The 18,422-nt window shown below is 37.3% G+C and overlaps 2 protein-coding genes across 3 annotated transcripts; one reads left to right on the top strand and one right to left on the bottom strand.

Annotated features, from left to right (window-relative positions):
* Positions 1-161: 161 nt before the first annotated feature.
* On the bottom strand, positions 162-10,480 carry cops6 (COP9 signalosome subunit 6). Of its 2 annotated transcripts, none has more exons than XM_049585805.1 (10): positions 10,354-10,480; positions 7,916-8,041; positions 7,647-7,778; positions 7,220-7,308; positions 5,859-5,921; positions 5,720-5,767; positions 5,485-5,599; positions 5,215-5,307; positions 4,855-4,955; positions 162-425 (listed from the first exon to the last, which is right to left on the bottom strand). In XM_049585805.1, exons 1-10 carry the CDS (start codon positions 10,394-10,396, stop codon positions 300-302), a joined length of 936 nt encoding a protein of 311 aa, XP_049441762.1. In that variant the 5' UTR covers positions 10,397-10,480; the 3' UTR covers positions 162-299. The 2 variants fall into 2 exon arrangements, with proteins under 2 accessions (XP_049441762.1, XP_049441761.1); XM_049585804.1 differs by lacking the exon at positions 162-425 and adding an exon at positions 3,217-3,676.
* Positions 10,481-12,308: 1,828 nt separating this feature from the next.
* Positions 12,309-17,710, top strand: LOC125894432 (F-box/LRR-repeat protein 12-like). The gene is made up of 3 exons (XM_049585802.1): positions 12,309-12,704; positions 12,843-12,918; positions 14,902-17,710. The coding sequence occupies exons 1-3, from the start codon at positions 12,535-12,537 to the stop codon at positions 15,931-15,933; spliced, it is 1,278 nt and encodes a 425-aa protein (XP_049441759.1). The 5' UTR covers positions 12,309-12,534; the 3' UTR covers positions 15,934-17,710.
* The last annotated feature ends 712 nt before the right edge of the window (positions 17,711-18,422 follow it).

Raw genomic sequence — 18,422 nt, forward strand, 5'->3', positions numbered from 1 at the left:
CCTGACAATAAACCTGCTGCTACACATAGCTGACTTTCATAGGCTCATTTCAAAGTGCAGGTCTGACATTTTTATGAGCTTTGTGTTGTGTACAGTTACTATAAGGTCTGCCATATTAGAATCTCTAAAGCTCAGAGGGAAGAGGGGTTAAAGTACCATGAAAAAATCAGCAGATCATTTATTACATACAGAAACATGAAACAATAAAACAAACGGGGTAAAATAATATAACGTTCATGTACAGTGGATTCATTTCTGTGCATACCCAAGAAAGAGTTGAGCAATTTTGTACATATCTCTTACTGATTGGTGTACTTAAGTGCTTTTAGATACACTTGTGTTTGAAGATGGTAAACTTGTTTTTGTTTGTTGCAGGTCTTGGTGATGGTGCCTAAATAGGCCATGAGGCCCACGTCGTTACATTGCTACAGAGGGGAAAAGATGCAGAATTTGAAAAAGCACTCTCTTTTTGTGACACACTATACTATCACTGTAATGACATTTTTACTGACACACTATACTATTACTTTTTGATGAAATTTAGGATGACAGCTTACACTATGACATTTTTCATGATTTTGGAACGACATACAGTATGTCGTTCCAAAATCATGAAAAATGTCATAGGATAGTAACTATACTATGACATTTGTCATGATTTCATGACGACATACTATACTATGACATTTTTGCTGATTTTGGAACGACATACTATACTATGATATTTGTCATGATTCCATGACGACATACTATACTATGACATTTTTGCTGATTTTGGAACGACATACTATACTATGACATTTGTCATGATTTCATGACGACATACTATACTATGACATTTTTGCTGATTTTGGAACGACATACCATACTATGACATTTGTCATGATTTCATGACGACATACTATACTATGACAGTTTTCATGACTTTGGAACGACATACTATACTATGACATTTGTCATGATTTCATGACGACATACTATACTATGACATTTGTCATGATTTCATGATAACATACTATGACAGTTTTCATGACTTTGGAACGACATACCATACTATGACATTTGTCATGATTTCATGACGACATACTATACTATGACATTTTTGCTGATTTTGGAACGACATACTATACTATGACATTTTTCATAACTTTGGAACGACATACTATACTATAACAATTTTCATGATTTTGGAACGCCATGCTGTACTATGACATTTTTCATGATTTTGGAACGACATACTATACTAAGACATTTTTCATGATTTCATGATGACATACGATACTATGACATTTTTCATGATTTTGGAACAACATACTATACTATGACATTTTTCATGATTTCATGATGACATACTATACTATAACAATTTTCATGATTTTGGAACGACATACTATACTATGACATTTTTCATGATTTCATGATGACATACTATACTATAACAATTTTCATGATTTTGGAACGACATACTATACTATGACATTTTTCATGATTTCATGATGACATACGATACTATGACATTTTTCATGATTTTGGAACAACATACTATACTATGACATTTTTCATGATTTCATGATGACATACTATAACAATTTTCATGATTTTGGAACGACATACTATACTATGATATTTTTCATGATTTTGGAACGACATACTATACTATGATATTTTTCATGATTTTGGAACGACATATTATATTATGACATTTTTCATGATTTTGGAACGACATACTATACTATGATATTTTTCATGATTTTGGAACGACATACTATACTATGACATTTGTCATGATTCCATGACGACATACTATACTATGACATTTTTGCTGATTTTGGAACAACATACTATACTATGACATTTTTCATAACTTTGGAACGACATACTATACTATAACAATTTTCATGATTTTGGAACGCCATACTGTACTATGACATTTTTCATGATTTTGGAACGACATACTATACTAAGACATTTTTCATGATTTCATGATGACATACGATACTATGACAGTTTTCATGATTTTGGAACAACCTACTATACTATGACATTTTTCATGATTTTGGAACAACATACTATACTATGACATTTTTCATGATTTCATGATGACATACTATACTATAACAATTTTCATGATTTTGGAACGACATATTATACTATGACATTTTTCATGATTTTGGAACGACATACTATACTATGATATTTTTCATGATTTTGGAACGACATACTATACTAAGACATTTTTCATGATTTCATGATGACATACGATACTATGACATTTTTCATGATTTCATGATGACATACGATACTATGACATTTTTCATAATTTTGGAACCACATACTACACTATGACATTTTTCATGATTTTCGAACACCATACTACACTATGACATTTTTCATAATTTTGGAACGACATGCTATGACATTCTTGATGATTTTCGAATGATGTATTATACTTTAACATTCTTCATAATTTTGGACGAAATACTATACTATGACATTTTTGATGATTTTCGAACGACATACTATACTGTGATATTTTCTATAATTTTGGAACCACATACTACACCATGACATTTTTCATGATTTTCGAACACCATACTACACTATGACATTTTTCATGATTTCGGAACGACATACTATGAGATTTTTCATGATTTCATGATGACATACTATACTATGACAGTTTTCGTGATTTTGGAACGACATACTATACTATGACATTTTTCATGATTTCATGGTGACATGCTATACTATGACATTTTAATGATTTTATGACAACATACTATACTATGACATTTTTCATGATTTTGAAACGACATACTAAACTGACATTTTTCATGATTTTTGAACAACATACTATACGAAGCCAATTTTCATAATTTTGGAACGACATACTATACTATGACATTTTTCATGATTTTGGAACGACATACTGTACTATGACATTTTTAATGATTTTGGAACGCCATACTATATTATGACATTTTTCATGATTTCGGAACGCCATACCATACTATGCCATTTTTCATGATTTTTTGACGACATACTATACTATGACTTTTCATGATTTTTCAATGACATACTGAACTATGACATTTGTCATGATTTTATGACAATATAGTATACTATGACATTTTTAATGATTTTACAACGGCAAAATTGGAAGGTCTGCCATATTAGAATCTCTCAAGTTGAAAAAGAAGAGGAGTTAAAGTCCCATGAAAAAAATCAGCAGATCATTTATTACATACAGAAACATGAAACAATAAAACAAACGGGGTAAAATAAAATAACGTTCATGTACAGTGGATTCATTTCTGTGCATACCCAAGAAAGAGTTGAGCAATTTTGTACATATCTCTTACTGATTGGTGTACTTAAGTGCTTTTAGATACACTTGTGTTTGAAGATGGTAAACTTGTTTAAAAGCTACTGTAGAATTTGTTTTTGCTAGCCAAAAATACAAACCAAAAAAAGAACAAAACAGAAAAAGAAACTGCAGTGCTTGTTTGTTTCTCTGCTTCGGCGAACTGCCAGCTTAAAAGAAGAGTCCTCTCATCCTCCGGCCGATGCCCTGTCTGTCGTACAGGACGTTGAACTTGTTGATGAACTGGTTCATACTGTTGCAGGTCTTGGTGATGGTGCCTAAATAGGCCATGAGGCCCACGTCGTTACATTGCTACAGAGGGGAAAAGATGCAGAATTTGAAAAAGCACTCTCTTTTTGTGACACACTATACTATCACTGTAATGACATTTTTACTGACACACTATACTATTACTTTTTGATGAAATTTAGGATGACAGCTTACACTATGACATTTATCATGATTTTGGAACGACATACTATACTATGATATTTTTGATGATTTTCATGATGACATATTATATACTAAGACATTTTTCATGATTTTTTACAGCCATAGTATGAGATTTTTCTTTTTTTGTTTTTAAAGATATTTTTTGGGGCTTTTTAGCCTTTAATGTACAGGACAGACAAGTGTGAAGGGGGGAGAGAGAGGGAGTGACATGCAGCAAAGGGCCACAGACTGGAGTCGAACCCGGGCCGCTGCGGCAACAGCCTTGTACATGGGGCGCTTGCTCTACCACTAAGCCACCGCCCTGTGTATGACATTTTTCATGATTATTTGATGACATACTATAGTATGACCTTTTTATGAAATTTTTAATGGCATATTCTACTACGTCTTTTTAAAATAACATTTTTATTACATAATATTGTATGACTTCAATGAAATTATTTATAGGCATACTATGACTTTTCTATGAAATGCTTTGTACACACTATAACTTAGTTTGTAATATTTTTTGCTGTATCGTTCTACGACTTTTTAATGACATTTTTGATGACTTGACATTTTTATGTTATGACGTTTTAGTGAAAATTTTATTGGCATACTCTACTATGACTTTTAATGAGATTTTTATGACATACTATAACCTTTTTTATGAAATGACACACAGTGACTTTTCTACGAAATGTAATGTGCATAATATAACTTTTCATAGTTTACTGAATTGTTTTCATGATTCTTTATAGCAAATTAAAAACAACAACAACAACAATAATCAGAGTCTTTAAAAGACAAAAGTATACATTTATGATCTGATTTCAGCAGGAATGAATTGGCTTGGAGCTGAGAGCCACAGACAAGCTAGGGAAGTCAAAAATATTGAGAGATGGACTAACAGTTTGTTGGTTTAAGCCTTTTCATGTAATTTCTTGGTAAGAAAATACAGTAGTGCCTTATCCTTTAACTTAACCATTGTAATGAAATCACCATGCGTTAGCAATGTAAAAACATGTTGTATGTGAAGGTTCACAGAGCTTGCTTACATCATAGAAGTCAGTTTTGAATTTTATGGTACTGAGGACCGGCAATCTGTGGCACAGGGCGTTTGCTTCTCGAAGGATCTCGTGGTTAAATGGCACCTCTCCTGCGGTACATGACGACAGACAGGAAACAGAAAAAAAAAACAAGTTAAAGCACAGTAAATCAAAAGAGTGAGATAAGATAATGCTGTCAAGAAAGTATCAAACGGGCTTGTAATTATGGAGGTGTGTACCAGGGGCCTCTCTTGATGGTGTAACAGTGAGGAAAAGGAAGCATCTCATCCAAAAACAGCTGTTTTCCAGACTTATTTTCACATTCTTTGCTCTCACAGCGTCATTATAAGGGCCCTGTTGTCCTCTCACCTGATTCCACAGCTTTGACGTACTCTAGAATGATCTTCACCCGGCTGTGGAGCATCTTTATCGCACTGTGCTGGGCTATAAGGTGTTCGGCAACTAACAGAGAAGACAGACAGAATATTGAAGTAAAGACCTATTCAGACAGAATTTGTTTAAAATGACATAATAACATGTATATTAGTCAGGTCACAGGACAGCCATTTAATTTTTGGGGTTTCTTCAAAATCTGGCAACAGAGAATTAAACCAAAAGGTAAGAGACGGCCTCTCTTACCTGTTGAGTTCTCCCCTGTGCCGGTGGCTGTCATTCGAGCTACGTGGTCAACGCCGATTCTCTCTGCTTCCTCTGTGGCCAGCGTGTACGTCAGCTCAGCAAACAACATGGTAGCCTAGATTTTTAAGAGAAAAACACATCATATAAAACTCTTACACTTCTCTATGGTACAATGGGTCACTGCTACAGGTAAAGACATGTAGATGACGTGAAATATATAAAATGTGAGCATTACCTCGCCATTGATGATGTCAATCACAGATTCATAAACACTAACAGGAAGCTGAAAGAGAAAAGGACACATTGTTTAAAGCAGCTGTGTCTTCATAACTGTGATGTCTTTATTCTTGAAGTGAAAGAGCAGAGAAACTCACATCGGTGTGTTTGGTCATTGGGTTGAGCTTGAGGAAGAGAGGGCTCTCAATAATCTCACACACCTGGCAGAGAAGAGGGAAATAACTGTAAGAAAACCTACTGTACATAAGCTGAAGTAACTATCAGACTTTAAGATGATTTTCTACTTTCACTGCCAACAACTACATCATCTGCTTGGACTACAATGATGGTGCTGCATGTATTGAGTTGACACTGTGTTGGAATTCAGTAAACACAATGTCCATGTTGGTTAAACATCAACTCCACACCCTGCAGTGGCTCTCAGTGGCTGGCTGGTTCAATCAAATTCAAGACACAGCTACGTGCCCATCATGCCATGAATAGTCTCAGGCCCATCCTACATCCAGACCATGGTCAAACCATACGCCCCAGCCCTTCCATTACACTCTACACATGGGGTTTGGCGACTGCTCTGAAAAGTGGCGACTGTTTGATGATGAAATTTAAAAACAAACACATAATCTACGTCTCACTGCATCTTAATTTAGTCTGAGAGAAGTTATGGGTGATCATGTTCTGCTTTCATTCAGATTTACCGTACACAATGCACCTTTAAAGACGTTCACTGCTGCAAAGATGGTCTTTTAATAAAACTAGGCTGTCTATGCAGTAAAAAGTACTTTTGAAATTGGTGCTACAGAACCAGATAAAGGATAAAGGACCCTTTTGCTCAAGAGGGAGAAAACCTACAACTACCAGAGTACACTGCGCCACACCAGACCAATAAATGTCCATTTGAAACAAAGGCGGCAGGCTGGCAAGAAATGATCTCAATCTCTTACAGTTAAACAGTAACTAAAACATGTTTCCAAAGACATTTGAGGTGAGAAATGGCCAACTCAGTGACATATTCTTGGTTTATATTTGATCAACCCTGCTGAGATTTACTGTTAATCTCAGTTTTTTTGGCCTGTTTTCACTGTGCAGGACATAGTATGGTGCCCACTTCCTGTTCACAAACGCTCGCTATTACAGCTAAACATGGCACCAAAATATGTTTCTAAAAATACTGTAGATGAGACAGGCAATGCAGTAACATATTCTTGATATATAATCAATCAGCACTGCTTAGTTTTATCGTTTGATTGGATTTTGGAGAGAGGGGCGGGCCTGCCTCTTGACCTGCTTCTATATTCTTCGCGTCAGACTATAAAAAAAACGCAGAAGTACAGCCTGTAGTTCAAGCAACAGCTCTAGAGCCAGTGAAAGTTTCGCCAGTGGCCGAGGTGGAATATCTTGGCAGATGGAGGGAAGTTTACCACTGTTCATTTACTACCCACACTTTTTTGATACAAAGCAAGTTGAAAATTGCTGAAGAAACCTTGTAACTTTTGTCTACCTGCTTGTGAATGTGGATGTCTGATGCATCAGGGGGGCCTCCTGTGGTGTACCAGCCCAAGAACTCCATCTCTTTAAAGACCTGCTTGACTGGAAGACAAAAGGAATATTACAGATTTACAGATTTCTATTCTTCCTATTACACACACACACACACACACACACAAATAAAATCTGAGAAGCAATTCTGTGAAAATGTATTTTAGGTACTGATCTCAGAAAGGCTGGTTTTGCCAGTATCATTAATTAAGTCACGGCCTGAAATACAAGCAAGGCGCAGGAGGTGAGTAACTTCCCTTCTGTGTTCTTAAACCAGAACGACCCTGCCAGAGAGAAACTGGCTGCACTGCATTTCACAAAAATCAGTCATGAAAGCAGAAACACAAACAGAGCTGCATTCTTGTCCTTCACACAAACAACCCACTTACATTGCTCCTCCTTGGTGTAGTAGTACTCCTTGTCAATGTGCACTCGGTCATCTATGGTGTGAGACAGCAACTCAAAGGAGTTCATGACCTCGATGTTTCTCCCCTCCTGCTTCCCGATCAGGGCGCCAATCACTGAGCAGGAGAACCAACACAATAATAACCTGTTTCATTTCACTCAGTAACAAAACAACTCAGCTGAACATGAGACAAACTGTACATGACATCACTGCTTACATGCCATCTCATTTGCATAACATCGTCATACATACCCTGCATTGGTCGTCCCTCCTGTGAGCGGATGCGTATCCAGTGGTCGGATATGTTGAGGATAACCAGAGGGTGTAAGGCCACAGAGACGCTTCCGGTGACCCCTGAGGCCATGACACTGGGGCTGGCTACAGTCACACAGACACAAACAACAGGGGCTTTAATACCACAGCAGCTACTGAGGTCATTGGTCGAACAAAACAAGCTATTTGAGTACCTCTCCTTGGGTTCTGGGAGCTTGTAAAGCACAGTTTTCACAATTTCCTGACAGTTTATGGAGGATTGATCAGTTAATATGGAAAAATAATCACACTGAGGTTTGGGTGATGTGGACAAAAAAAAAGCAACACAATATTTTTGACCACGTGTCGATGTTGATATTGATATTGACACAATATTGTAGATTGGACTATTGATGCTTTCACAAAATATTTACACAATGAGATTTTTGGTAAATAATCATCAGTGAAGTGGATTTAATCACAAAGCAGGTAAAGGAAAATAGAAGAACAGCTAGAACAGTCTGTTAAGTTCAGAAAATTACATCACTTTACAGTGACGCAGTCTTAAAACCGACAAAAGACAACACTTACAATATCATGATTTCCAAAATCTATGACGATATCTGGTCTTATATCACAATATCAATATAAATATTGGTATATTGCCCAGCCGTAATCAAATTTATCATTAATGAACAAATCTGAAATAATAAAAGATAATTGATGCATCCACAAACATTTGCCAATATGACAAGTAGGGATTCAGTGTTGTGTGTTTAAAGCCAATCCTATGTAACAACAATAGAGCCAGATCAATAAACCAAAAAGGCGATATTAGCTTATTCCAGATATATCCTAGCAACATTATCAAAGATTTGTTTATATTATGCAACTATTTTAAAATACAAATACTGGCACAAGTATTGTAGTTGTACATTTTTAACCCCCCAATATCAACACTGACCTCAAAAATCCAGCATCAGTCTGGCTCAAATTACAACCACAAACATTTAATTAAATGTCAGTCAGTGATGTATTCAGAGCTCCTATCTTTTAAGTCAGGGCTGCGCAATATATTGCTATCCACATTAGGGATTGTTTGTTATTTATTTTAGGGGAGAGGAGGTATCAATTTTTTTTAAGCACTGGGGAGAGCCATGCTTTTTTTATTTTGGCCTAGGGGAGGGGCATACAAATCTAAATGGTCATATCTTGTATTTTTCATGGTTTGGAAAGCATGATTAATTTAAAATTAATTAATTATCATATTGTCATATATATATCCTATTTTGATTGTTTTATTTCATAAATCATTAATATTACAAATACAAATTAAACTTTAGGTAGCTTACTAGAATTATATTATCAATTGCTTTTTCAGTCGACTAGATACATTTTGCTGCAAATACAATGATTAAAGTGAGAACAGACTGAAAACTTTATCTTATTAGATAACACAAATGTTGACAAAGTTTTACCTTCAGGGACATAATTTTTAATAGATTATCACTGGTTATTTGGCTGGCAAGTAAAGCAAATCTATCAGTCACTTTCATCATTTTTTTTTTTACCAGCATTTGGCTGGTGGATGGAGCTAATTTCCAACCATCATTAAAGGGTAAGTTTTAAAAATCAGATAACTAATTCATGGTGGAGGAAAGGTTATGCATATTCCCCCAGTCCCCCTCCCCCCAGGGGAGGCGCAAGAAAAATATCTGTAGCTCAATGGAGGGTCAAAATTAAAATATAGAATTATATTTTGTGAAAGCACCAATAATCAAATATTGAGGTATTTGGGCAAAACTATTGTGGTATTTAATGTCCTTCATACCGACGACCCCTACGTTTAGCATATATTACTTATACTTCTTAAATAAAATAAAATAAAAAAGCACTACTTCCCTTAATTGAGTTGCTGTATTTGACTGTTCAATGAAAAGTATTGGAAAAATATATCCTTGAAATAATATCAACATAATGATAAGGACATGTATCTAAATATTAAATGCTGACGGACAGAGACAGGCCGATATATCGGTTCATCACACAGACAGCAGACGTCCAAGACCAGCCCTTATTAACGTTACAGATTGGTTTGTTGTCATAGCTCGTCAGTGTGGTTTATCTCAAACCTGCCTGAGCTGACAGATTTAGCTTTACGTCCCTGATGCTAACACAAGTAATAGTGCAGTAATATATATAATAATATATATAATATTGACTCAAGCACCCAAAGCGATGAATTTGATGACAGCTTTATAGCAGAGCCGTGTACGTTAACCCGCTTATGTCAGCAAGCTCGCTACCTACCGACTTTAACACCGCTAATTCATCACTTACGGGCACTCACAACACAAATGTGAGTTAAATGCATCGTTCTGCGTCCAGGTTCATGTTAATATCAGGTAGATATTAAGAGATAAATGAGAAATACTCGCCTGCCCCATCCACTTCCATTCCTCCTCCATTGCTGGTCGCCATCTTGTCCGGTAAACCGCGCAGGCGCAGTGTACTGTTCACGTTCTTGTTCTTCTTCTTCGTTGGGTTTTAACGGCAGCTTGCATCCTTAATGTGACAGTACTGCCATCTCCTGGAGGTAGTTCACTCCTACAGTGTCCAGTCTGTGCTCGTCAGTCCTGTTCACATAAGGAAACAAGTATCCTCTGCCTTCAGCCACATATATATTTATTGCAGCTAAGAAGCACATGCTCAACAACAGTTTCTGGCAGGTGGGACAAGTCATTGTTTGCAAGTCACAAGTCTTTGCACTCAAGTCTCAAGCTGAGTCAAGCTGAGACTGAAAAGTCCCAAGTCCTAAACTTTGAGTTTAAAGTCCTAAACAAGTCATAAAGCACTTTTTTTTTTTTTTTTTTTTTACCAAATATAATGTAAATTTAACAACAGAGTAATAATATAGTAAACTTCCAAAAATCATTCATGCTTTTTAAAAGGTAAACTTGTTTATTAAAACAAGGTTTTTGAAAGTTGTTGCATTTTTTTCAATATGCATGCTTTGCCTAATTTGTTTTCTGTTGACTACTACATAGTTTATGTACATGAACAAAATTATCTTTGGTATCATTTTTTCACAAAGTGAATGTGGGGAATTCAGTGTTGGCTTGTTGGGAATGAATAGCATTCATGTTAGTTGATGAAGGAAATGAATTGATTGGTGGCATACTTTTTAAATCATTGGACTGGTGGGAAGGTATCAAGTATTTTCAAGTTAAAAGGCTCAAATCCAAGTGCAGTCACAAATTTTTGGTGTTAATGTCCAAGTCGAGTCAGAAGTCTTTTTGGAATTTCTCAGGTCAAGTCTAAAGTCATCAAAGTTGTGACTAGGCTGACTTTTGTCGATGTCATATGACTCAAGTCCATACTTCTGGTTTGGGGTACCTGGTGATCACAAAAAAACAGTTGGATGCCTTCCTAAAATATGAAGTGTGTTGTTTAGACTACTGTGTCCTATTCTTAACCGAATAGTGATTGTCTCCTCCTGCAACAGTTTACAACTACCCTTAATCCTGATGATTACTTGATGCACCTGGCATTATACTGTTCAGAGACTGAATCAGTACAGACTAGGACTTTGTTTAGCTTGTATTACTTCCAGCCCTGAGAGCACAGACATTGTTGCTGATCTATTTACCTCACTCCCCTAGTCTAACCTTGATCTGATTAGTATATTAGTATAGTCTATTTCAGTGATCCATTCCACTCCTGTAAGATATCTGATAACATTTAACACTTTTATTTACACTTACACTAGACACTTACACACTTCTGATACGCTTTCTCCACGTTAATCACGGGGAAAAATATATGCAGCTGAAACAATGACAGTAAGTTTGGGTGTCGTAATAAAATTTGGCATTGAAAAAGGGAACACTGGCACTGAGAAAAAAATCCACTGAAAAACAAAACACAGGCATTAAAAATATTTTTATTTCATTTTCATCATATTCTATTTTTATTTTTGGCCCTTTGTTGTGTTTTTAATGACAATATTCATCATTTATCTACATGTCATTCTTTTGTCAGTGTCAGTTTTCTCCAACACAAAAACAGTGAGACAAATTTAAAACAGAAAAAGACTGAAAAAAGACCTTAATTGTAAAAAAAAGACAAGAATAAAATTATTACTATTAATAATAATGATTAATAATAATAATAAATTATCACAATAAAATAAAATAATTTGAATACCTGAGTTTTATTTTTCATTTTTGTTTGTCTTGCCAAATTTGTGATGCCAAAAAATAAAAATAAAAAATATATAAAATAATAATAATAATAATAATAATAATAATAATAATAATAAATAGGACACGAAAACGTTTAATTCTCTTCAAGTGAATAATACCAGATCATCACCTTCATCGATGGCGGGCTGTTCACCTAATGGCCGTTAGGGGGCAGAATCGCTTCATCAGACTGTTTTTAATAAACTGTACCGCAGAGTTACCGTCATTAATTAGACAGGTGTCTACAGGAAGTGAGACTGCTGCTAACAGAGACTCGCAGTGTTGAACATAAAGAAGTATATTCGATTTAATCTGTAAACTGAGGCGCTCGGTGGGTCCTACAGTTAGTGGGCAGCTGTTTCCGGGGAGTCCCCGATGCAGGCGCAACCTGTGTGCGCCAGGAAATCAGTCCGTGTCCGAGGTTCAACTAGTTTTGTCCAGAAAATGGATGAATTTAAAGCCTGCAATCTGGACTACTTACCCGAAAACATCTTAATTGACATGTTGTCTTATCTGGGCGTACGGGAGCTCGTGAGAGCCGGAAGGTAAGAATAATGTAACTTTACCGACAGTGTTTTTACCAGTTCATCGTCCTGTGAAACAGAAGTCAGAGGCAGCTGTGTCTTTGTTGTGACTCATGTGACATGAGGAAGTTATGTGTTGTGTTGTGCGGTGATTTTCAGAGTGTGTAAGAGATGGAGACGCCTTGTTAAAGACCAAAGACTGTGGAGAACTGTCGACCTGACTGCATGGAAAGGGGTAAGGATGTTACTGGCGATGTGGCTTTAACATGTTTCTTTTATTTTAGCTTGTCATGCAGTGTAATGTTTTCTTTACATGGGCAACAAGGCCACACCACATGTCCACAATAAAAGCATCTATACAATCTCATAAAATGACCATACAATATGTATTATTGCTTATACATGAAACCATTTGTTCCAACAGCCATAACTGGAGTCAGCACTCCGCTTTGTCTTTGAAAACCAAAACCAAGCCAGAAAACTTGGTGTGATGAACACAGGGTTAAACTTTGACAGTCACATCAAACCAAAGACAAAGTGTGCATGATACCAGCCTATAAAGAAAACACAAGAGTGAGAGGATTCATGTCCAGGAATGTGTCCATGCCATCATTTATCAGGTCTTTAAGAAAACCCTTTGTTCAGTCGTTCATTCAGAATGCTGCTGCTAAAATAATCAATCTTGCCCTTTTTCCCAGCTTTTGAGATAAAATCAGCAAACGTGCACATGGAGGATCAATCTGGAGTTGACCATCCGTACACTAGAAACTTTCAGGGATTTCTGGAGCCATTTAAGCAAAAATAATCATAGTATGGACAATAAAAGAGTACTGAACACTTTACTCCATTACTATAGGCTCTACACTGGCTTCATGGATTAAAAGTTAAAGTGGAAATAGACAATTTTTTTGGTTTGATTTATCATTATGAGCACCTCAAGACGAGTGCCATCAAGTTCCAGTATATTCCAGAGCAGGCAGACATCTCTACGGTCAATATCTCCAACACACGATAACTCACACCAAAACATCCAGACTGATACATTTACATTTTGGGCTCGACGTGATTTTTTTTGCCAAGCAGGACATGCTCCTAGATCAACATCCCACATCATGTTCTGGACCAACATTGCAATCAACCAATCACAGCTCTGTGACATCATCAGTGTGTGGCTACAGTGCTTCTCTCAAAATTCCTTTGTGCTTCTTCAGAGCTAAGCAAGTTTTCCAAATTTAAGTCAGTGCAACTGAACAAAGACCTCAGTAACATCGGGAAAGAAAAAGTATGCAAGCTACTGTAGGGTTAGTGAGTGTGTTAGCTTACTAACTAGGTTGGCTATGCTAATGAGTAAACTTGCCAATAGGCTAGAATATTGTTCAGTGACAAAGAGATAGGATAAGAGCACTTTTCAGCTGAAAAATTCCCACAGTTAACAAATGTTTCCTCCTTTTTTCCATGATGATCCTGGATAGATTTGGTTAGGTTTATCTGGGACCATCATCATCATCATCATCATCATCACGCTAATTCTGGATAATTTGTTTATGTGAAGACCAACATGGCAGCAATGGTCCTGGATCAACATCAGCAATTTTGTTCAGGATCAACATGGCAATTATGTCCCTAGATCAGACAAATTATTCAGGATAAAGATGATGATGATGATGATGATGATGATGGTCCTGGATCAACACGAGCACTGCACTCTTAGCTAACTTGCTAATATTCTCGTTTATCAGCAAATTTACTCATTAGCATAGCCAACCTAGTTAGCAAGCTAACTCACTAACAAGGTTTTTGTTCACTGTTACTGAGGATTTTGTTTAATTGCATTAGCAATAATTTAGAGAAGTAGCTTAGCTCTGAAGAAGCACAAAGAAATTTGGAGAGATGCACACAGCATGTGGAATGTTGATCCAGGAGTGTGTCCTACTTGGCAAAATGACATCGTGCTACATTTTAAAGGTATAATAGATTAATAAATATGTGGATAAATATGTATTTTTGATTTTAATATTTCATGTTGTATTTCCTGTAAAACGCCTTTGTGTATGAAAGGTGCTCCACAATTAAACTTGTTCTGCCATGAGCCCCATAAGTCAGACTGAATGCTGTTTCATTTAAGTATATGTCTGTACAATTATTGACAGAACCTGTCTCTCTCTTGCCTCCGATCCCCCACCCTCAACACGTACATGGACTGTTCACTGTGTGTTAGGTGACCTCCCGCATCCTGTGGCTCCTGCTGCGTCAGTACCTGGGTTGTGGATTAAGGTGCCTCAGGTTGCGTGGTTTGCTGCTGTCTGCCCGAGGGGGCACCTTTCTGTCTGAGTCTTGGCTCAAAGCTTTGTCCACAAAGTGCCCTCGCCTGAGTAAGCTCTATCTCCTGCACGCAGACCTGAGATGCCTGCCCAGCTGCCAACTCCTACCTCCGTCTTTGCAGGTGCTGGAGCTGCGCGGCTGCGAGCTGCCTCCACTTTTTTTCAAACAGACTCCTACTTCACCTGCAGAAGCCACGTCCAGTGATGGTGCTCAACAGCAAGGAAAGGATCGGAAAGGAAAAGGGCATGGCTCTCCATCAGGGATTGGTATTGAGAGGTTAGTCCTTCACAATGTGCCCTCTTTCACGGACGACCACCTGCAGAGTCTGGCATCATGGGAGAAGCTCAGTCGATTAGAGCTGCGAGACACCTTTCGTGTTTCGGCTAATGGGCTCAGGAACTGTTCTGCCAAGGATGGTGCCTGTGGTGTGGAGGGGCTTTCAAGGCTCAAGTTTCTGGAATTAGGCATCACTGGGCGGCAGGGCTACCAGTTACAGATGGCCTCTCTCGGGCTGGGGACAGGATGGCTCGGACTGGAGGAACTGAGTCTCGGGGGTAAGGAGGTGGGACCAGGCTTGCTTTGTGCTAGCCGTCTGAAGGACCTGAAGTCACTGTGCCTGTGGGCCTGCACGCTCAGCGAGATGCAGATAGTGCGGAGCTGCAGGATGCTCCGCGGGCTCCGCCGCATGGAGTTTTTGGAGGTGATCTTCCAGCCTCGGCAGTGTCCACCAGCACAGGAAGGGGAGGGTGACGGTGGTGGAGAAGAGCAGGACAATGAGGAAGCTGCAGGTGGAGATAACAGCAATGATGAGAACAAGGAGATAGACACGAACGATCCCATTCCGAGTTTGCGTCGCTCGCTGGCTGTCCTGCTGCCGTCCTGCACGCTAGTGTTCACCAACTGCTCTGTTCAGATCAGTGCAGATTAACTGAGGTCTCTGATACTACTGTATGCAAGTGGCCAACATAGATACTATTTTCTCTCTCACCAGCTTATGCCATTTTAGGTAGTGTTATGGATGTAATGAATGACTTAAGTTCTAATTATTGTGTCATTTACATACTTAGGCTCAGCCCACATGAGCTTACAAGATACCACAGTCACATATTTAGACCTTTGTCAACAAAGTTTTAAAATCATTGACAAAACATCTACTATGTGACACGGGAGAAATCAAAGTCACCTCTAAATACTACAGATTGCCTTCTTTTCCAGGCTTTTAAGACTGTTTCCTTAAAATATTTTTTAATATGCCAGTCTCAACAGACAGAGGGGGAAAACCAGTTTTAAACTGTGCAATTACAGACCTCTAGCTTTGAAATAAACAAACAGTTGCATATAAATCAGGGCCATACTTTTGTTGAATAGACATGTATGTCCTTAAAGGAGCAGTGTGTAGGATTCACGAGATTTAGTAGCATCTTTCAGTGAGGTTTTCAGATTGTAACCAGCTGAAACTTCTCCCGTGTGCCAAGCATGAACTCCCGGTTAGAATTCCTGCAGTGCTCATTGCTCAGGAGGCTTTTACCGGAAGCCAAATTATCCACAAAGGTCTTCTCCTCTCCAAATCAAACAGACCAGGTGATTAAAACCAGGGGGGCTACTTACTATGGTGGCCAATGCAAAAATGCAAACAGCCTGATCTAGAGCCAGTGTTTGGTTTGCCTATTCTGAGGCTACTGTAGAAACACTGTGCTGCAACTGGCAAACTTTATAGAAGAGGACCCATTCCTCACGTAGATATAAACCAGTAATTCTAAGCATCTTGCCGATATAGCCCCCTAAATTCTACACACTGGACCTCTAATTTTGGTTTCAACAGGATATTTTTAAACCATTTTCCTTTAAACTTGAATAAAAACATACTTTTAATGGTGCTTTATATAGTGATATGTTAGAGACAGGCAGAAATATCCGTTGAATAATCCAACAAACCGAAGATATGTGACAGATTAAGGTACTATGTTACGTTGATTTAAAAAAAACAAACAAAAACATATCATGTAGCCACAGAGCAGTCTCGCTCTTTGATTTTTAAAACTCCTTCAAAGATCCAGACATATTAATGTTAGAGCTGCTACATTACAGACAGTCTCTCTGATGGTAGCCAAATTTATATCACCTCAAGGTGTATGTTGTCATATTGTCAAACCCTACTACTTTAATCAGTGTCGTCAGTGTAAACCAGTGAGCAGTCTCACTTTGTAATTCATTGCTCACATGCAGACAGGAAAAGTTTTTAAACTCTGTCACAATAAAAGTGAACAAAACATTGATTCGTCGCTGTAAAGACATCAGCAGGTGTCGGTTAAACGGCAGAAAACTGAAGTGTGCTGCTGGCAGTGATCCACCTGTTTCCTGTTCCTTCACTCCTTATCAACAACGTATACATGCAGAAGATGTATCTGTGACAAGCACATGTTTGGTTTTTGTTTTGGTGTTACAGAAGAACAGCACAACATATTTAAATGAATCCTTATCAAGTCCCAATTGTCCTCTACTCCCCCCCTTTTTTTTACTGTTTGACTTTTAGAAATTATGAAATAAAAAATGATAATTGTTCTGTTTATTGTATTAACTAGGAAAAACATGGAAGATGTGTGTGTCACTCACATGAATTGTGTTGCATTTAAACCAACCACTATAATTTTAACCTGTAGAATTCTAAATGAGAAGTTGTTTTGAATAAACATATTTTGAACAAATCTCGTAGTGTCACTTGTCTTTATGTGTTAGTTAATTGCACCATTCTCTAAAAGATAGACTGACTTTTCTTGAAATCCAGCAAGCCCTCACATTGCAACATATCTCATTTAAATATATATTAACAATGTTAAGAAGTCATAAATCTTCATTTTAGTTTATTTTGTTCACACATCTATGATCTGCAACAAAAGGACACAGCCAGCACTGTAACAAGTTGATTGGCAGAAAATTTGGACAGTGAGTTAACTGTTTATGTTATATTTTAAGGAAAGACGCTTGGTCTGGTTCCAGCCTCTCTAAGGTGAGGACTTTTTTGCTTTTCATTATTTTATGTAACTGTTAACAAAATATCTTTGTATTCTGCACAGTCTCTTTGGAAAACAGAGAAATGATGTGCATTTTTCAATATTTTTGTCTTTTCAATCAAAAGACAATTAATGGATAAACTGAACATAACCAGAGATAATACATAGCTGATCATTATTAGTTGCAGCTCTAGATGTTGTCACTAAGGTGCTGTTTGTTATTTATGAGGAGGGAGTAGGTGGTGAAAAAAGGGGAGGCATGTAAAATATTTTTTAAACACTTGGGAGGAAATTTCTATTTTTATTTTGGTCTAGGGGAGGGGCATACAAATTTAAATGGCTGTATTTTGTATTTTGTATTTTGTATTTATTTCACCGCTGATGCTTAAAGGCCCAGACGCACCAA

The sequence above is a fragment of the Epinephelus fuscoguttatus genome, linkage group LG9 (genome assembly GCF_011397635.1).
Source record: "Epinephelus fuscoguttatus linkage group LG9, E.fuscoguttatus.final_Chr_v1".
Lineage (NCBI taxonomy): Eukaryota > Metazoa > Chordata > Actinopteri > Perciformes > Serranidae > Epinephelus > Epinephelus fuscoguttatus.